Source organism: Nomascus leucogenys, chromosome 12, assembly GCF_006542625.1.
Source record: "Nomascus leucogenys isolate Asia chromosome 12, Asia_NLE_v1, whole genome shotgun sequence".
Lineage (NCBI taxonomy): Eukaryota > Metazoa > Chordata > Mammalia > Primates > Hylobatidae > Nomascus > Nomascus leucogenys.
This window is the reverse complement of record NC_044392.1, coordinates 22,811,116-22,832,993: the sequence shown is the minus strand read 5'-3', so window position 1 is coordinate 22,832,993 and position 21,878 is coordinate 22,811,116. Positions and strand designations below refer to the sequence as shown.

Below are 21,878 nucleotides of genomic sequence, written 5' to 3'. Positions count from 1 at the left end.
TCATGAAATTACATTTTAACATGAGAGCATTTTCATTGGATTTAGTTAACAGATTCTTTGTTTTCTTCAGTTTCTCTTAGCATGCCTAATAGAACTACTTCAGGTAGCCAAAATTTTATGAAGTCTATCTATACTAATGGTTTTTTGCGAGGGAGGGGTGAGTATGTAAATTGTAGCTGTGACCAGCTTAATTGTAGATATGGCTTCTTTTCACATTGACCTAATGTCTGTGTCTGAGTTCAGCAAGTGTAACAATGTTACTTGACTAATTAAACATCTGGTGAGGAAACAATTACTTCGGAAAGTGAAAAAGTTATTTGAGTGTTAGAATCTCAAGGAAAAGCTGAATAATGCTTAAATATAGTTAGGCTCTTGGCCATTGAATGCAGTTATTAAGGAAAGAATAGAATTCAGCAAAAATTGCGAAATAAAAAGAACTTAGGTCAATGAAAAAAGGAAATAAAGCTTAATTTAGAGCAGCCTATAGTACATGGATCCTTTCTTTTCTCAATTTATTGCTTCCTCACCTTAATACATATAACCATTTAAAATATCCTCATTATATGTCAGTCTTGAATTAAAGTCAATATAGAAACTACAAAATACACACAGCACAAATGAATTTCTAATTTCTTAAAAGAGAGAAAGTTGCCTCCTAGACTTTCCCCAAGAGCCCTCAACAGAGCCGGAAATCTGTAATAATATTGACAAGTATCTTGTAACTAAAGACTAAAAGCATAGTCTATCAATGTTACATGACTAATCCTTAATTATACTAAATAGCTAGTGTTTAAGTGTTAAACATGTTGAAGCATTTTGGCATGTTAAAACTTAACATTAACATCTACTAATATTTAGGCCAGGTGTGGGGGCTCACGCCTGTAATCCCAGCCCTTTGGGAGGCCAAGGCAGGCACATCACTGGAGGTCAGGAGTTCGAGACCAGCCTGGCCAACATGGTGAAACCCCGTCTCTACTAAAAATACAAAAAACTTAGCTGGGCATGGTGGTGCACACCTGTAATCCCAGTTTCTTGGGAGGCCAAGAAACGAGAATCTCGTAAAACTGGGAGGCAGAGGTTGCAATGAGCTGAGATCGTGCCACTGCACTCCAGCCTGGGTGACAGAGCGAGACTCCATCTCAAAAAAAAAAAAAAAAAAAAAAATCTAATATTTAGATCGTCTAAGTAGTAAGTATTCAGAACCAATATTCTGCAGTCTTATCCACACAGATCTAGAGATGCCACACAGTTATTTTATTTAGGTGTATTTTCTTCTAAAGAATATTTAAGGAGACAAAATTATTTCTTCTAATTCATAAGCAGCAAAAGTGACTTTCTGAATATATGATAGCATGTAAATGTGTTGCATCAAGAACTCTTTATTGTATTGGAAATACAATAAAAATAGGAAACACAATAAAATGGAGGTGTTGAATAGAATTCTAAAACTGAAAACTCTTGTCATGTTTAATTTGCTCATTATTATCTGGCAGAATTATTATGTGTCATTGTCCTTACATTTTTAATATTTCCCCCTTATTTTGGATAATTTTAGGAAATTCGTACAAGTTTCAAGCTGGCAATAGAATGAATGCAATGTTATGGTTTAAGCATTTGAGTGCAGCCTGCCAAAGTAACAAACAACAGGTAAGCATTTCTCCTAATTCTCAGAATAGTCCATAATTTGGGAATATATGTAAAAGAGTTCCAAGAGAAGTAAACAGACTAGTTCTGAATTAACTAGGAGAATGGTGGTGTTTTTATTCTTGTTGATTGCAGTTAATAAGACATGAAGGTCTACATCTTAGTGAGGAGCTAGACAATAATCATGCAAACAAGTAACAAAATTTCAAACAGTCAGAACTATATAAAGAAAACAATAGAAGTATGTGATGTAGAGCAATGGGAGTACAGACAACTTTTGATAACATAAGGGTGGTCAGCAAAGATCTGCCTGAGGAGATGGTACTGACAAGAACCACAAGAAGGAACGAGCTATAAGGAGACCAGAGTGCTGTTTAAGGGAAGAGCAAGTGCAGGGAGCCTGAAGCTGGAACAAGCTTAAGGTGAGTTCAAAGCACAGAAAGGTAGCTAGTATAGTAGTCAGAGTATAGTTCTCTAAAGGGTAAAAATTAGATGGCATATTAAATTAATAAAAATTATTTGAATTCATCTTTATTGCACCTGTTGACAATTTGATGTGGGTTTCTGTGGTGGTAGTGAAACCAAAAACTATTTGAATTTTATTTGCTTTTATTTTACTGAAACAAAAATGGTCTAATTGAAAGGCTTTCAGCTGCAGAAGAGCAGGAATCCACTGTGTTGTTTTCCCCAAACCCTGTTGCACAGAGTTGAACCACAGATTGGTAGAGCAGACATAAAAAACATAGCCGCATTTATAGAAATTTATATAGACTTTTTGTAGAACCAGTTGTTTGTTAAATATATTTGAAAATCATTGACTTAGCATATTGATAATGCAGAAGTCTATAGTTAGCATTATCAGTAGGTAATATTGAATATGATACACTATGTAAGCTTAGAAAGCTTACGGAAGTATTTTTCACCCTGTCATATCAGGATGTAAGTTATTACCCTTTCTTGATAATCGAAACTAAGGCTCCTTAATACAAAATGACCTACACGGGTTACACGAGTGAAAAATGGTGGATTCAAACTTTCTTCATCCTTTAAGTCCATTCTCTTTGTTTGTTTTTTGACTTTTGGGTTCAGAGAGTACTTGTGCAGGTTTGTTACATGGGTATATTGCGTGTCACTGAGGTTTGGTGTGTAAATGATCCTGTCACCCAGGTAGTGAGCAGAGTACCCACTGGTTTTTCAACCGTTGCCCCTCTCGCACCCTCCCCCCTCTGGTAATGCTCAGCGTCGATTGTTCTCATCTTTGTGTCTAGGTATATTCAATGTTTACCTCCCACTTATAAGTGAGAACATGCAGTATTTGGTTTTCTGTTCCTGCATTAATTCACTTAATGGTCTCCAGCTGCATTCATGTTGCTGCCAAGGACATAATTTCACTGTTTTTTAAAAATCACTATGTAGTATTCCATAGCATATATGTACCACATTTTCTTTATCCAATCCACTGTTGATGGGCACCTAGATTGATTCCATGTCTTTGCTATAGTGTATACTGCTGGAATGAACATACATGTGTCTTTTTGGTAGAACAATTTATTTTCCTATGGGCATATGCTCAGTAATGGGATTACTGGGTTGAATGGTAGTTCTGTTTTAAGATCTTTGAGAAATCTCCAAGCTGCTTTCCACGGTGGCTGAACTTACATTCCTACCAAGTGTATAAGCATTCCCTTTTCTCTGCAACCTTGCCAACGTCTGTTATTTTTTGACTTAGCCATTCTGACTAGTGTGAGATGGTATCTCATTGCAGTTTTGATTTGCATTTCTCTGGCAATTAGTGATATTGGCCGTTTTTCAAACGCTTGTTGGCCATGTGTATTTCTTCTCTTGAGAAGTGTCTGTTCATGTCCTTTGCCCACTTTTTAATGGGGTTGTTTTTTGCCTGTAAATTTAAGTTCCTTATAGATTCTAGATATTAGACCTTTTTGAGATACATAGTTTGAAAATATTTTCTCTCATTCTCTAGGAATGTTGGTTTATTCTGCTGATAGTTTCTTTTGCTATGCAGAAGCTTGCTAATTAGGTCCTGTTTGTCAGTTTTTGTTGCAACTGCTTTTGGAGTCTTCATTGTGAAGTCTTTGCCAGGGCCTGTGTCCAGAGTGGTATATCCTAGGTTATCTTTCAGGGTTTTTATAGTTTTAGGTTTTGCATTTAAGTCTTTAATCCATCTTGAGTTGATTTTTGTATACAGTGTAAGGAAGGGGTCCAGTTTTAATCTTCTGTATATGGCTATCCAGTTATCCTAGCAGCATATTGAATAGGGAGTCTTTTCCCCATTGCTTGTTTTTGTCAGCTTTATCAAAGATCAGATGGTAGTAGGTGTGAGGCATTATTTCTGGGCTCTCTATACTGTTCCATTGGTATCTGTTTTTGTGCCAGTACCATGCTATTTTTTGGTTACTGTAGTCTTGTAGTATAGTTTGAAGTCAGGTAGTGTGATGCCTCCAGCTTTGTTCTTTTTACTTAGAATTGCTTTAGCTATTTGGGCTGTTGTTGTTGTTGTTGTTCCATATGAATTTTAGAATGGTTTTTTCTAATTCTTTGAAGAATGTCATTGGTAGTTTGATAAGAACAGCATTGGATCTGTAGATTGCTTTGGACAATATGGACATTTAACAGTATTCTTCCAGTCCATGAGCATGGAATGCTTTTCCATTTGTTTGTGTCATCTCTGATTACTTTGAGCAATGTTTTGTAATTCCCTTTTTTTTTTTAACTTTTTTTTTTTGGAGACAGAGTCTTGCTCTGTCTCCAGGCTGGAGTGCAGTGGCGTGATCTTGGGTCATTGCAACCTCCACCTCCCGGGTTCAACTGATTCTCCTGCCTCAGTCTCCCGAGTAGCTGGGAGTACAGGCGCATGCCACCATGCCCAGCTAATTTTCTGTATTTTTAGTAGAGACGGGGTTTCACTGTGTTAGCCAGGATGGTCTCGATCTCCTGACCTCATGATCCACCCACCTCCACCTCCCAAAGTGCTGGGATTACAGGTGTGAGCCACTGTGCCCGGCTTGTAATTCTCATAGTAGAGATCTTTTACCTCCTTGATTAGCTGTATCCCTAGATACTTTTTTCTTTTTGTGGCTATTGTAAATGGAATTGTGTTCTTGATTTGGCTCTCAGTTTGAATGTTATTGGTGTATAGAAATGCTGTTGATTTTTGTACATTGATTTTGTATCCTGAAACTTTGCTGAAGTTGTTCATCAGATATAGGAGCTTTGGGGCAGAGACTATGGGGTTTTCTAGATATAACATATAGTCTTAAGAGAGATGGTTTGACTTCCTCTTTCTATTTGAATGCCTTTTATTTCTTTCTGTTGTCTGACTGCTCTGTCTGGGACCTCCAGTAAGTACTATGTTGAATAAGAGTGGTTAGAGTGGGCATCCTTGTCCTCTTCCAGTTCTGTAAGGGAATACTTCCAACTTTGGCCCATTTAGAATGATGTTGCTGTGGGTTTGCCATAGATGACTCTTACTATTTTGAGATATGTTCTTTCAGTGCCTAATTTGTTGAGGGCTTTTAATATGAAAGGATGTTGAATTTTATCAAAAGCCTTTTTTGCATCTTTTGAGATGATCATATGGTTTTCTGTTTTTAATTTTGTTTATGTGGTGAATGACATTTATTGATTTGCATCTGGTGAACCAACCTTGCATCTCAGGAATAAAGTCTACTTGATTGTGGTAAATTAACTTTCTGATATGCTGCTGGATTCAGTTTGCCAATATTTTGTTGAGAATTTTTGTGTCTGTGTTCATCAGTATATTGACCTGTAGTTCTGTTTTTTTCATTGTGTCTCTGCTAGTTTTTGGTATCAGAATGATGTTGGCTTTATGGAATGAGTTAGGGAGGAGTCTTTTCTTTCTCGATTTTTCAGAATATTTTCAGTAGGATTGGTTCTAGCTCTTTTTTGTACATGTGGTAGAATTCAACTGTGAAATCCATCTATCCCAAGGCTTTTTTGGGTTGGTAGGTTGTTTATTACTGATTCAGTTTTGGAACTCATTATTGGTCTTTTTAGGGATTCAGTTTCTTCCTCATTCAATCTTCAGAGGTTGTGTTTCCAGGAATTTATCCATTTCTTTTAGGTTTTCTAGTTTGTGTGCATGTAAGTGTTAGTCTCTGAGGATTTTTTGTTTTTCTGTGGAGTCAGTTGTATGTCACCTTTGTAATTTCTGATTGTGATTATTTGGATCTTTTCTCTTGTTTTATTTGTTAATCTAGCTACCAGTCTATCGATCTTGTTTTTTCTTTCAAAGAACCAACTTTTGGTTTCATTGCTCTTTTGTATGCATTTTCACATTTCAATTTCATTCACTTCTGCTCTGATTTTGGTTATTTCTTTTTTTCTGCTAGCTTTGGGGTTGGTTTCGTTTTGTTTTTCTAGTTCCTCCAGGTATGATGTTAGGTTGTTAATTTGAGCTCTTTCTAACTTCTTGACATAGGTATTGAGTCTGGTATGTTGTGTCTCTGTTTTCCTTAGTTTTAAATCATTTTTTGATTTCTGTCATAATTTCATTCTTTACCCAAAAGTCATTTGGAAGAAAGTTGTTTAAGTTCCATATAATTGTGTGGTTTTGAGAAACCTTCTTGGTATTGATTTCTAGTTTTATTGTACCGTAGTCTGAGGGTATGGTTGGTATGATTTCAATTTTTTTGAATATGTTGGCACTTGCTTTATGGCCAAGCATGTGGTTGATCTTAGAGAATGTGCCTTGTGCCAATGAGAAGAATGCATATTCTTGTATTGTTGAATGAAGTATTCTGTAGATGTCTGTTGGGTCTAGTTTGTCAAATGTTAAGTCCAGAACATTTTTGTTAGTTTTCTGCCTCTGTGATCTGCCTGACAGTATCAGTGGGGTGTTGAAGTCTTCCATTATGTAGTTATCTAAGTCTCTTTGTAGGTCTCTGAGAACTTATTTTCTGAATCTAGATGCTCCAATTTTGGGTGCATATATCTTTAGGATAGTTATGTCTTCTGGGTGAACTGAACCCTTCGTCATTATGTAATGCCCTTCTTTGTCCTTTCTGACCATTGTTAGTTTATAGTCTGTTGTATCTAATATAAGACTAGCAACCTTTGTTCTTTTTTGTTTTCCATTTGCTTGGTAAATCTTTCTCTATACCTTTACTTTGTGCCTATGTATGTTGTTACATGTGAGATGGTTCTCTTGAAGACAGCAGACAGTTGGGTCTTGCTTCTTTGTCCAGCTTGCCACTTTGCCTTTTTAGCCTGTTTACATTCAAGGTTACTATTGATGTGTGAGGATTTAATCCTGTCATCATGTTGTTAGCTGCTTGTTATGTAGGCTTCATTGTATAGTTGCTTTATAGTGTCAGTGGACTATATACTTAAGTGTGTTTTTGTGGTGGCAGTTATTTTTCTTTCATTTCCACATGTAGCACTCCTTAAAGGACCTCTTGTAAGGCAAGTCTGATGACAGTGAATTCCTTAGTCTTTGCTTGTCTGAAAAGGATTTTCTGTTTCCTTCACTTATGAAGCTTAGTTTGGTGGGACATGAAATTCCAAGCTGGAATTTCTTTTCTTTAAGGATGCTAAAAATAGGCCCCCAGCCTCTTCTGACTTGTAAGGTTTCTACTGAAAGGTCCACTGTTAGCCTGATGAGGTTCCCTTTACTGCCCCTTTTCTCAAGCTCCATTTAAGATTTTTTTCTTTTGTATTGACCTTGGAGAATGTGATGATTAAGTGTCTTGGGGATGGTCATCTTGTATAGTATCTTGTGGAGAGTCTGAATTCCTTGAGTTTGCACATCAACTTCTGTAGCAAGATTGGGATAATTTTTGTGGACTGTATCCTCAAATATGTTTTCCAAGTTGCTTACTCTGTCTCCTTTTCTTGCAGTAACACCAGTGAGTCATAGGTTTAGTCTCTTTACATAATCCCATATTTATCAAAGGTTTTGCTCATTTTTAAAAATTTTTTCATTATTGTTGTCTCTGTTAATTTGAAGGAGTGCTCTTCGAGTTCTGAGATTCTTTCCTTGGTTTGGTCTATTCTGTTGTTAATGCTTCCAATTGCATTATGAAATTCCTAGGCTGGGAGTGGTGGCTCTCACCTATAATCCCAGCACTTTGGGAGGCCAAGGCAGGCAGATTGCTTGAGGTCAGGAGTTCGGGACCAGCCCAGCCAACATGGTGAAACCCCGTCTCTGCTAAAAATAGAAAAATTAGCCAGGCATGTTGGTGCACACCTGTAGTCCCAGCCACTAGGGAGGCTGAGGCAGGAGAATCGCTTGAACCTGGGAGGCGGAGGTTGCAATGAGTCAAGATCATGCCACTGCACTCCAGCCGGGGCAACAGAGCAAGACTCCATCTCAAAAAAAAAAAGAAAAGAAAAGAAAAAGAAATTCCTAGAGTGAATTTTTAAATTCCAGAGGTTCAGTTTGGTTCTTTCTTAAAATGGCTGTATTATCTTTCAACTCTTGGATTGTTTTACTGTTTTCCTTAAACTGGGTTTCACTTTCTCCTGTATCTCACTGAGCTTCTTTGCTATTCAGATTCTAAATCCTAAGTCTGTCATTTCAGTCATTTCAGTCTGGTTAAGAACCATTGCTGGGAACCTGTTGTAGTTGTCTGGAGGTAAGAAGACACTGTGGTTTTTAGAGTTGCTAGAGTTCTTGCGTTGGTTCTTTCTCATCTGTGAGGGTTGATGTTCCTTTATCCTTTGAAGTTGCTGACTTTTGGATGGTGCCTTTTGTTTTCATGTTCTTGATTTCCCTTTAGGGTTTGACTGTGGTGTAAGTTGGGTATAGTCAATTGGCTTCCTTTCTGGATGTCTTCAGAGAGCCAAGGTTCAGCTTGGCACTCTTGGGCTGTGTGCTCTAACTCCCAAGGGGATGGGACTAGGCCCCTGGCTTTTTCCTCTGGCCTCTTGAGGTTGACCACCAGCTGCACTGGGTGGACCAAGGTGCTCCCAGGCTGCTGGCAAAACCTCTCCATCAGGGGCTACTGGCAAAAGCACTTCCTCAGGGGCCACTGGTGAAAGTGTTCTGGCAGGATGGTGGAGGCCACTGGTAAAAGCACTATGGTGACAATCACCCACAAAAGCATTCCAACAGAATAGTGGAAGCTGCACTGTGTGCCTGCTCCCATGGGAGTGGCCAAACAGGGACCTTGGAAGGGGCCAGCAGACAATGGGACATGCAGCTCAGACTCACCCTAGTCCCATGGGAAAGACAGCCCTGCTGTCTCCAAATATGGCAGTTAACAAAGGTCAGGGCCACCTAGAGGAGTATGAAGAGCCTTGGTGGGTGGGCGCCTATGGCCGTCTTCCTTTGCAGCTTTCCCCACACCATACACCCTGGGCTCCATGTAGACCTAAGCTCTGTCTCTGCCAGCTCTCCAGGCAGTTCTCCCTGGCAACTCAAATATCCAGGAGGATTATGGGATCTCCTGCCACTAGGATCCCAACGGTTTGTGGTGAGAGTGGGCCATTCAACAGTTACTTTACTCACCCCTTCCTTAGGAGCTGTTCAGGGCCAGGAATGAGTCCCAGCACTCCACAACCCTGTGCAGGGTTCCTAGCTTCTTCACTCTTCAACCCTGGTTCTGCATCATCTCTCCACCCACTCTCAGAAAATTGGTGATTTTCTCTCAGTGCATCCTCTCAGAAGATAGGCTTGGAGTATGCTGGTCTACTAGATACTCAGATGTCTCTTGGTGGGAGAAGCTCTTCCTGGCTGTATCTAGTTGGCCATCTCGTCCCAATCCCAAGGGCATTTTTGTTAAATATTGTTGGAGTGGGCTTTGTTCTCTCATAATTTTTATTGTTTCAAATATATATGAAACACCAATAGCAGTATTTAGTACCATTTTTAGCAACCTCCATAAAGGACATGAAATGTCATGGGGCGAAAATTATTTTTTGCCTTGTCAGGTTAGTGTCTGGGGCAGAATGAAAGAAACAGATCAGGCTTTGTCTAGACTAAGCCTTTCAGGATTCACGTCATTGCTATACATTTTCTTTAAATGTAATTTAGGGTATTAAGACTTTTTTTTTAAATCTCAGATTCCAAGATGAATCTAGACAATATATACATATACCAGCTTAAAGGTTCAATTTCTTTTACTGTATTAGTGAGTATTTCTGTGGAGCAAGTCAACCAGATGTGTATAAATATTTGTTTCTATACTTGCAAGAATTAGAATAGTGGCAAATTTATAAGTAGAACCTGTGAAAGTTTTGGTAGAAAACTCTGACTCAAATGCAAAATACCTTAAACCACATTCAGGCAACTTAAAAAGAAGTGAAACTTTTACTTTACTTAAATACGAGTTTCTTTTTTTTTTGAGACAGGGTTTCACTCTTGTTGCCCAGCCTGGACAGTGCAATGGTGCAATCTTGGCTCACTGCAACCTCCGCCTCCCGGTTTCAAGCCATTCTTCTGCCTCAGCCTCCTGAGTAGCTGGGATTACAGGCACCCACCACAGGCCCAGCTAATTTTTGTATTTTCAGTAGAGATGGAGTTTCACAATGTTGGCCAGGCTGGTCTTAAACTCCTGACCTCAGGTGATCTGACTGCCTCAGCATCCCAAAGTGCTGGGATTACAGGCGTGAGCCACTGCACCCGGCCAAATACGAGTTCCTTATAATCAGACCTGAAAATTTATACTTTAAGCAGTTGAGCATTTGTGTTGTATTTGATTTATAATTCAGTTATGATTACATTGCCCAACATAATTTTTTTATTCAGAAGCTGACACTTGTAAGATATTCATGTTTTTGCATATAATAGGTTTCAGAGAGAGTTTGCTAAACTGTGAGGGCTGTTAAACTGTCGTAACGACAGAAAAGACCACTGACATATGAATACCTCTCCCAGTACAACTTTGGAAAACTGGTTTTGAGGATTTGTTTTAACATAGTGAAACTCTAATAAGGAATTTTGTTTTTCTGTACTTATTTTCATCATGATTTTACAAATAAATTCTTAGTAATGTTTGTTATAAAATTATTTTTGCTGATTTTAAAAATGTGCACCTAGGAATTTTTGTAATATATAATGAGAAAATAAATAATGACAAACAAGTGTATCTGGAATCTCACCCTACCAGAGTCATACTTACTCTTGCTCTCATTTATTCATTCAGTAAACGTCTACTGAGCCCCCTGTGTTAGACAAGAAAGATATTGTCTCTGCCCCTTCTCCTGTATAGATGTAATTTTACTAGAAAGAGTATTAACTCATTTTGGTGATTTTCTCTCAAAAATGTTCTAGCATGTTAATTATTCATAAACTATTGAAGCTCCTTATATCAAGTTCCTTTTCAAAGATACTTAAGTAGAAAGATTTGGGCTTGCCTAAATAACAAGGAAAGATAAGAAATACTCCTTTGAAAAACAACTTTTAAACTCAGTTTTTAATGCTTATATTTTTTAGGTTCCTACAAACTTGATGACTTTTGAGTAGAAGCCTGAGAAAAAAAGAGAGGTGAACTGTTGCTTCTATGTGAGTATGAGGACCTGATAAAAGAGCGCCAGCTATAAACCATCCTGTGCCAGGAAGAGCCCAGAGGCTCTGTTTCAGTCTTTGGAGTTCTGAACCAAAAAAGCACTAATTTCAGGGAATGAATTGAGATATTCCCAGAGAACAAATTGGAGTTGTAAAACAAACTGCCATGAACCATGCTTCTTATCTCAGAACTGACCTGTGGAAACCACTGCCTTAAAAGAATGAAAGGAAAACCAACATGAAACACCAAATAGTGTGTGTGAATCTTCTGGCGGTGCTGTGCTTGGAATAGATCGTAGCTAATTTGCATTTCTTTTAACTTTGTAATAATTTTAGAGGGGGGAATTGCCTTTTTTAGATATGCTTTAAAAAGAAAAAACATATTCTTGTGGATTCCATCAGGAGCTGATTTTGAACCAAGGTGAAGAGACTTAGCAGGAATTGTACCAGCAGCCCACCTGCAAGGTTTGTTCTCCCTCTAGTAGTCTGCAACCTCACTGGCTTTCTCACAGCAAGAGTGTAGGAATGAGAAATGTTAGTCATGTGAGTTCTTGGGTTTGTTTGGGATTGGGTGGGGGTGTTTGTTTTGTTTTGGATGAGGGGAGAATTTTTAAACACTAAACTTCTGAAATGTAGTACTGTAAGGGGAACATTATTTCCTGCAGGAGGTACAAAGGCTGAGTGTTCATTTGCCAGACACTTTTTTTTAAGTAGGTTCCAGAAAACATGGTTGTTTCTAACTAGAGTTAAAGTTTAGCTTTCTATATGAATTCATTGTTGGACCACAGATCTGCTTAAGTAAAGAACTATAATCCCAACCTAAACTTTTCTGAGATTTTACAATAATTAGATCTTTTTCCAAGTTAATTGGATTTTCCCTTCTCCCAGTCGTAGGTGGTTTTTATCATCAAGACAGATTGATATTTTGTCAGGATATTTTCTTTTACAGTGTTTAATGTGCATAATGCCAGAGTTATTTTTTTATTATTCATTTTCTCTTTGTTCAATATGAGATTCAGGATCATATTTGTTTAAAAGGTAACACATAGAGGTGTATGTATGTATTTTGTTATAAGACGTGCAAAATAATTTTAAGAGGGATAAAGGTGAAAATATCAGATTCTGGAAATTTTAAGTATCTAAACTTTATACTTCTTGTATGATTTACCATAAACATACCAAAACATTTTTCTGAAAATTTACTGTAGGTCTCTGACATGAAACCGTATTTTATCAGTAGGACCAGGCAGTTTTATGAGAACTCTTCTATGCAATGATGCATTTGATTTCTAAAGTAAATGTTGAATTATAAAAAAAAAAAAGTTTGAAGGTGAGATGCCTTAGAATTTTAACGAAAAATGACACTCAAACAAAGGCTATATGTCGAATGTTATAAACTCTTGAGACATAATAAATTTTAGCAGTGGCCTAGAGTAAGCTAATGCTTTGTGACCGATATCTACTAATAGATTTCTGTTACTTTGGGCCTCACATAAAATTTCTCACATTCGTATTCTTAGATAATTTTATACTTTTTTATTATAAGTATTTTGCCCTTGAGTCCATGAAACTTCAATAGAATATATTGCTTATACAATAATTAGCTTAAAATCCACCCAAAGGAAAAGAGAAGAGCTTTTTTTGAGTGTTAAGTTTTTTAATTTAGTTTTCTGTTTGGAAAGGATGTTAAGAGTTCAGATATGCTTCTTATATAACAGAAATACCATTATTTCTGGGGTTTAGTGACACAGGCTGGAGAGGGCAAAAGTTTCCTGTGCTGAATGATTTTTCAATTAATACTCTAAGCTTAACCCATGTTGGGTAATAGAAAGACATAGCCAGCAGTATTACTACGTAGACCTTGCACATCTTAGTTTTGTTTTGCATTTTTAAAAATTTCTTAATTTGTTTATTTCTCTTCAGAAACAGCATTTTTGACAGTGGATGTGCTTTTTTAAAAAGTATTGTGAATGAGAACCCTGTGGATTTTTTTTATTTCATTTGTTTGTCATAATAAGCTAACATAGAAATGTTGTAGGTTAACCATATCTGTGGAAATATGCAGTTGGAAGTCAGAGCCTGATATCACATAGTTTTGCCAAAGGGAGAGAGCTAAGCTGGAAGATGTGTTTGATACTTTCAGCTCTAAACATTAATGGACGTTTGCGTAGAGTAAGATAGTGTTCAAATTTGGTTAATAGTTTATAGATAGACTTGTGGCCTCGGACTGACTAAATTTCTTAACAGCACAGAAGTCGTTGTTTTTCTGTCTTTAAAATTTTTTCATTCAGAAAATCAGTCATTGCTTTTTAAGATTATTTTAGCATTTGAAGCAAATTGAAAACAGAAAAGTGAGTTAAAATAGTGTAGGTGAATTTTTTATCTATAATTTACCAAATAATACCTGATAATAATTCAAAGAAAATATGTTACCAAAATATATTAAATATATAGGTAGTTCATTCTTGGGAAGATGAATCTTGTTATTAAGCCTGCCCTCAATTGTAAATAAGTGACTCAAAAACTCAAAATGTTCATCGGCATTAAGGTCATTTGTTTCGCCCTTAGCCAAGAAGAACTCATTAGAAATTCAGTTATAATTTAAATTTAAGCCGGTTTATGATGAGCATACTGATTGGCATGTTATATAGCCTGTTGAAAATAACTACAGAATGACCTTCCAGAGCACTGTTTTTGGCCTCGTGCCCCCTCTTTTCAGGCTCTGCTTGTTTTTCAGAATATGATTTTTACATCTAGACAGTAAGAATTGAACAAGAACTGATCAGACACACCTTCCTATTTTGTTTTCTTCACTATGTAAATATTATTTGGGTAAACATTACAAAAAGGGATCCAAACAATTTGAGTTTCAGTATTTTTGTCTCCCTAGGCATGTGCTTTAATTTCAAATATTTTTTCTGTGTGGAAAATGCCATGTAGCTATTGCACTACCTTCTGTGTAGACTGTGTGGGTATTGGTTCTTTCTGTATATCAAAAGTCAGGGTGTTTATAACTGCAAAGTTTGTATAAGTGGCTTTACTCCTCTTCTAGAAGATTTATGAGGAGCCTAGGAAGCACTATTGGTACAGGAGGAAAAAAAGAATGGAAAACATGTTTACAGACTCTAGCGTTCCTTATTAGCTTAAACTGGGGCCCTCAAAGAGCAGCCTGTTGATCTTTTGGCCAAATGACTTGAGCATAAGTCTTTTATTTCTTTTTAAGGTTAAATCGTAAGCTGTATGCCTTTGCTACTGAAAACAAAACTATGGGGCATCATACTAATTGAAAATCAATAGTAATAGGTTTAATCCATTGGCTTTTTAAATGAATAGATCTAGTATTGATTTCCTTCCTGTTTTTTTGAGGCGCATTCCTTTACAACCAGGGTTTAAACCACCATGTAATCATCTTCTGCAAACAAGGGGTACCAGTGTTGCCTAACAGAAGATAATCTTTAATACAGCAAATCCTCTGCTTCAAAGGTTTTTGAAATAATTGGATCCCTTTTTGAAAATGAAGATGAGTTTAACTGTGTCCAGTTGGAATAATAGTACTGCTGTTGCATGAATAGATGATACAAAGCAAGTGATGAGGTTGGTCTGACTTCTTTAGTGACCTTTTAGGGTTTGCTTTTATTTTCTCTCTCTTTTTTGTATTATTTCTTTCAAACATAGTAAATATATGATTTTACAGCCAGAGTGATATTCTGTTTTTTCTAAGCTTTGAGATACAAATATTGCTATTTAATCACATTGATGATGAATTACTTTCCATGTGAACCTTTTCAAAATGATTTAAGTACCTTTGATTTTGCCTCCCTAAAAATGGCTTGTGTCTAAAGTGACATTTTTTTTTTTCCCTATTTGGAGGGTTCTAATGAAAGAGATCCAGGCATAAAAACTCTTTTGCTTATTGAAAGCAATTTGATTACACCTATGTCTCAAGTTAATAGTGGGGAGAAAATTTGGTCAGTGCCTTATTATTTGAAGAGCAATTTTAGGGCATCAAGTATGACAATAATCACGTGCCCTCTTGCTCCTCTTATTTCAGGAGTGTGTGCTATCCCTCTCTCCACCAGCTTAATCTTTCTCACCCCAAGTCTAACAAAGTCTTTACAGAAACCTCTGTAAGTGATTGTTGCAGTCCTCCTTGGTTTTTGAGTCTTTTTAAACAAGCTCCTACCCTTTTAGAGTAGGAGATTAAAAATAAACCCACCCCAGTCAACCTTTAGATACGCACTCTTAAAAACAAATTTGAAGAGCACTCTTCAGCCAAATTCATTTTTATTTTGTTGTTGATGTTTTGAGCATACATTTATTTAATTGTAAGGCCTTTTGGAGAAGCCCTAAAAGAATAAGATACAACCAGAAATATTTGAGTTTTGTTAAATGTACTGAAATCTTGTAATGAAAATCCCTTTGGCCAGAAATGAGATTTATTTCCATTTATTTTTACATTTAAGTAACACTCAAAACAAGCAAGTAGTCACTTAACCTGCCAGTTATTATTTTCTTGAAAATATGCAAGAAAGTAAAAATATCTCTAATATATAAATTAAAGGGAAGTTAAGAGACTAAGCTAGTTTTTTCAGTGAAAGCAAAGCTTGGAAATATTTTACTTCTCTCAATTATTGGAAGACCTGGAGCTACTGGATGTTAACCTGAGTCAAGGTGTTCTTTTCACATTTTTTTAAAGGGCTTGTATGTTCCAGAGTAGGCAAGTAGTCATTCAAGCCAAATGAAAGAGTTAACTGGTCCTTGAGGAGTATTAGCAAAATTTAAATTTTGACACTGGCCATTTGTACTACAGAAGTGATGATGGGATTAAAAGAATACATAATTACAGTGTTTTGGGATTGGGCTCTTTTTTTTCTTAATAGAAAAGCAGAAACTTCATAAACAATAGCTGTGCTTTAGATACCAGATAACAAATATTGTTTCCCCTGAAGATATGACCTACTAGAACTACTCACATATATAGTCCAATAATTACTGACTTAATAGGTATGGTAAAACAGCGGATAATAAGTCAGCAGACTCTCGAGTTTCTGTACCTTGATTATTGACAAATTCATTGTTTTACATCCTACTAAGTACATGTGTGTGGGGAGGGGGTGGGGAACTGGTTCACAACATAATCTAAAGGAGATCAAACATCTGTAGGTACAGGTACCCAGTGATAATAGTATATCTGAAAACACAAGCCATTTTTATTCTTTATCCCAATTAACTTGAGGTACTCTAATGATGAAGCATTCAATTGCACTATGACCTCCTTGAGTGATGTGCAGCTTGGTTCCTCTCTCACTTTTTGTTTCTTTTTAATATGCAAATGTGAGTGCGCGATCTTCAGTGTGTCTGCATAAGCTAACTTAAAATGAATTTAAGTACAGTTTTCTGAAATATTTCTATTGAAATAAATTACTTAAAATCATAGATTGTGTGAGGATGTTTTTGTTACTGTATTTGCATTTTTATCATTAACTTTTAAGGTGCAAATAAACTTTAAGTTGATTTTTTCCCCCTTTCTAAGGTAGTCAACAAGGCTATTGTTGGTACAGGGAAAGCCCTGAAAAAACTTTAATCACTCTTCTCTAGCCCAAGACAAGAATGTGCCACCTCGCATGTGGACAAATGGGGTTGTGGGGAATAGAGAGTAAGGGCATAACATTTCCAACTACATCTCCCACTCTGAGTATGTGATATGATAGGAGTAGTCCCCAAAGAGGCTCTCTTTGCTAATACATAACATTTTTTTCTTTTTACCATTTCTGAAAACAATCCATCTTCCAGACCACGGAGCTTTAAATTGGAAGAAGTACAGAAATACCTGTGTGGAGTCTCCTGTAGGCTATTGTCTGGGTGTTGGTTATGCTTGAGAATTCCACGTTAGCTTAGCCTCTGCATGGTTTAGGAACCCCCAGCCAGGACAAGCCCAATATTTTGGCAAATTATAATTCAGTTTTCAGCAGTTTTCTCACCTCCATAGTGCCCTTTGAAAATTCTCACTGTCCCTTTACTTGAACCAAAAGAGAAGAATGACACTTATTTGATGGGGCCAACCTGTCGTTACCTCATATAGTACCACCTTTGTCATACATCAGTTTCCCATATATGCAGAATTTCCTAGATCCCCTTTCCTGTTTCAACAGTTGTTTGTCCCAACCAATACCATATTGTCTTCATTACTATATAGCTGTATAAGTTGGTATCTGGTGAGCTAATTGTATGTTCTTCAAAATTACCTTAGCTCTTCTTGACTTTGTCTTTGCTGTAAATTCTAGGATCAGTTTGTTATGTTCCATGAAAACACTGTTTATTTTTATTGGAATTACTTTGGATTTATAGGTTAATTTGAGAATTAACAGTTTTGAAAAATTTACTCCTTTCATCTGTAAACATGTCTCTCTGTTCATTTAGGGCTTTTAATGTCCTTCAGTAATGTTTTACAGTTTTCTCCTGAGTAGTCTCTTACATTTTTTATTAGTTTATGTCTAAGTAAGTTAGTTTTTCTTTCTACTATGAATATGACTTTTTTGTTACATTTCCTCATTGACTATTGTGTATAGGAATGCCATTGGTCTTTATGTTGATCCTTACATCTAGCAACCTTGTTGAACTCCCTTACCTAGTTATAATGGTTTGTCCAGAAATCTGTTGGAATTATATTAGTGGCAAATAAGAATGGGGTGTTTCTTCCTTTCCAATCTTTGTACCTTTTTTTTCTTGTCTTATCCTTATTTGGCTAGGACTCCAGTACAATATTGGATTAGAAGCAGTGGTACAATGCCAAAGAACGTAATTATTCGGTCTCCTCAGAAAACCTCAGAATATAACACAGCCCTAGAATGAACCCTAAGCATGTTATAGTGTAGCCCAAATATAATCTTTATTGTATTTTTAGGCCAACTAATCATCAACTTAAATTTCTCCTTTTTCTTGTGAAGTATGTTTATACTCTTAGGCAGAAAATAAGTGGCATTTGCTCTCAGCCACCACTTATCAGTCAGAACTAAATAAAATAGTGGGTCACAGGGATATTGCAAAATTTAGAGTATCCATATGTAATTAATTTTCTTACTCTATGTCACTGATTCTCAACTGGAAGCGATTTTGTCCCTAGGAGATACTTGTCAGTGTCTACAGACATTTTTGGTTGTCGCAACTGGGAGAGGGTTCTTCTGGCATCTAGTAGGTAGAGAGGTAAGGGATGCTGCTAAACATCCTATGGTGTACAGGCCAGCCCCCCAACAAGGAATTATCTGTTCCAAAATGTCAATAATGCCAAGGTTGTGAAATCCTGCTCCATGTGAGTGACTTATTGTATCTCATAAGTTGAATATATTGAGCTTGGTTGTAGGAAAGAATTTGGTTTATGTTTGGCAAGGGACTTTAACTTTTTCCTGGAAGTTAACCTTTCTTACAGAAGTTTAACCTACTGGCCAAAGGAGATAAATTAATAGCATGGGAATATATTCATGGCCTGGACCATAATGTGTTATTCTTCAAGTATTTGTTGAGTTAAAAGCTGCATGTTTCAACCTAAAGTAGATTTGTGGGGACATTCTAAATGAATGCAGACCTACAGAAATGTTTGTCTACCTCTGTATGGTTATTCCAAGTCTGAAAAGATAACCCCAATAGCAGTAGGACAAAATAGGTTATCAATATGTCAGGCTGGATTATTTATTTAACTAATCTGAGCTTTAATTAAACCAGAAGCTATTTACTTTTTGTTCTTATAATAGCGTTATATCCACATTATAAAAAGTTCAATTACAGAAAACTATAGAGTAAAAAATGCATGCCCCACCTATCAAATTCCCATCTCCAAATTTAATAAAAACATCTATCTTTGACTCAATTCCTGTAATGCTAGCCTAGTTTCTTTCAGTCTGAGGCTCTGAAGAATGATTTTTCACCTCCCTCAAACCTTTGCCCAATCTAAGACCCTTACATATACTCTAGTACTGTCAGAGCTAAAAGCATAAAAATAATAGTCCTTACTCCACATAGACTTGTGATGCATTGGTTACATTATTTTTTATTTGGTCGAATTAGCTGTAAAAATTATTGTAAGAGAGTACTTTGAACAAATACATGACAACAAATTGAATAACCTAGAAAATGGACAAATTTCTGGAAACTCGAAACCTACCAAGACAAAATCACAAAGAACATCTGAAGAGACCTGTAACTAGTAAGGAGCTTATAGATCAGTAATCAGAAACCTCCCAAAAAAGAAAGACCGTGAACCTGATGGCTTCACTGGTTAATGATAAAACATTAAAGACAAATTAATACCAATCCTTCTAAAATTTTTCCAGAAAATTAAAGTTGAGGGAACACTTCCTAATTTATTCTATGAGGCTAGCATTATCCTGATACCAAAGTCAGACATAGACACTGCAAGAAAACCACAGACCAATATCTATTATGAGAAATTTATGCAGAAATCCTCAACGAAACACTATAATTTTAATGTCAGCAGCATATTACAAGGATTATATAACATGACTGAGTGGGATTTATTCCTGAAATGCAAGGATGGTTCAACATGAAAATCAGTGTAATACACCGTATTAACAGAATGAAGGAAAAAAATCTCAGTCGGTGCAGAAAAAGCATTTGACAAAATTCAACACCCTTTCATGATTAAAAAAATAATAATAAACTAATAGACTCTACCTCACCATAATAAAAGCCATATATGGAAAACCCACAGCAAATAATACTGAATGGTGAGAGACTGAAAGCTTTTCCTCTGAGATCAGGAACAAAGCAAGAATGTACTTTCACCACTTCTTTTGAACATAGTACTGGAAGTTCTAGCCAGAATTGGAAAGGGAAAGATAAAATTATCTCTGTTCACAGATGATATGATTGTATATGTAGAAAACCCTAAAGATTACATACACACACTATTAGAACAAATAAATGAATCCAGCAAAGTAGCAGGATACAAAGTCAACGTAAAAGTCAGTCACATTTCTGTATACTAACAATGTGCACTCTGAAAATTACAAAATTCCATTTACTAAAGCATCAAAAAGAATAAAATAGGAACTAACTTAACCAAGGAGGTAAAAAATTTGTGCAGTGAAAACTATAAAACGTTGCTGAAGAAAATTAAAGGCAAATAAATGGAAACATATCACCTGCTCCTGGATTGAAAGACAATATCGTTAAGATGTCAGTACTACTCAAATCAATAAATAGATTCAATGCAATCCCTATTATAGTGTTTTTACAGAAATAGAAAACCCCATTCTAAAATTCATATGGAATCTCAAGGGACCCCTAATAACCAAAACATCTTGAAAAAGAACAAAGCTGGAAGACTTGTTTCCTGATTTCAAAACTTACTACAAAGCTACAGTAATCAAAGTACTGTGGTACTAGCGTAAAAACATAAACCTACGGGATAGAGAGCCCAGAAATAAACCCTCGCATATATGGTCAAATGATTTTTGACAGGGTGCCAAGACACCCATAAGGAAAGGAGTCTTTTCAGATGGCGCTGGGGAACTGTATATCCACATGCAAAAGAATGAAGTTGGATCCTTACCTAACACTGTATACAAAAATTAACTCAAAATGATTCAAAGACCTTAATGTAAGACCTAAGCCTGTAAGTCTTACTGAAGATAACATGGGGCAAAAGCTTCACATCGTTGACTTTGGCAGTGACTTTATAGATGACACTAAAGGCACAGGCAACAAAGGGAAAAACAAATTGGACTTAATGAAAATTTAAGATGTGTGTCATAGACATTATAAACAGTAAGAAAGCAACCCACAGAATGGGAGAAAGCATAAGCAAATCACCTAGCTGATAAGGGATTAATATCCAGAATGTATAGAAACTGAAACTCAGCAACAGAAATAATTCAGAAATGGGCAAAGAACTTGAATACACATTTCTCTGAAGAAGATTGCCAATAAATACATTTTTTTAGAATGCTTAATATCAGTAATAATTAGGGAAATGCAAATCGAGGTACAGTGAGATACCACATCCCACCCATTGGGATGGCTACTATCAAAAAATAAATGTTTGGTGAGGATATGGAGAAATTTAAAGCCCTGATTGGATGGTTAAAGGTAAAGCTACAAAGACAGTAAAAGGAAATCTCTGTGAACCTGGATGGGAAAGAACTTAAATCCCTCAAAGCCCTTCTGTAAATACAAAAAACGGTTTCTGTTCAATGGACAAGACAAAGTTAACAGACTGGTGAAAATTTGGAAGAAAACTTTTGGAGTTTATAAGAGCAAAAGATTAATGTCAAGAAGATACAGGACATTTTTGCAAAATAAAATGAGAAAACTGAGCTAACGGATATGAATAGACAATTTATAAAGGGAAGTCTAAATCATGAAAAAATGCTCAACGTCACTAGTAGAGAAGTGCAAGGTGAGAGCTGTCATGTTATATATGTTCTATCAAATTGGTGAAAAATAGCCAGATCATACCGGTTATGGTTTGGGGAAAACTGGAATCCTCATGCACTCAGCAGATGAGGGTATAAACTGATGAGGCCATGCCAGAGAACATCTAGACAATATCAGGGAAATCGTGTATGTGTGTAGAGCACAGGAATAAGGATTCTGATGCTAGAATTGAACTGCCTGGGTTCAGACGCTGGCTCTGTCACTTAACTAGCGGCAGGACCTGGAGCAGGTGACTTCGTCCCTCAATTTCCTCATCAGTAAAATGTGCAGTGTCAGAACCCATGTCATAGAGTTG

The 21,878-nt window shown here is 36.5% G+C and overlaps 1 protein-coding gene across 2 annotated transcripts in view; it reads left to right on the top strand.

Moving 5' to 3' along the window:
• RALGPS2 (Ral GEF with PH domain and SH3 binding motif 2) overlaps positions 1 to 16,565 on the top strand; it is a 203,225-nt gene extending 186,660 nt beyond the window's left edge. The window contains exons 18-19 of one of the 2 annotated variants that reach the window (XM_030823929.1): positions 1,556 to 1,647; positions 11,060 to 16,565. In XM_030823929.1, coding sequence (XP_030679789.1) covers positions 1,556 to 1,647; positions 11,060 to 11,089 — 122 coding nt within the window. In that variant the 3' untranslated portion in view covers positions 11,090 to 16,565. The remainder of the gene's footprint in view (positions 1 to 1,555; positions 1,648 to 11,059) is intronic. The other variant, XM_030823930.1, reaches the window with a different exon arrangement.
• Positions 16,566 to 21,878: the final 5,313 nt, after the last annotated feature.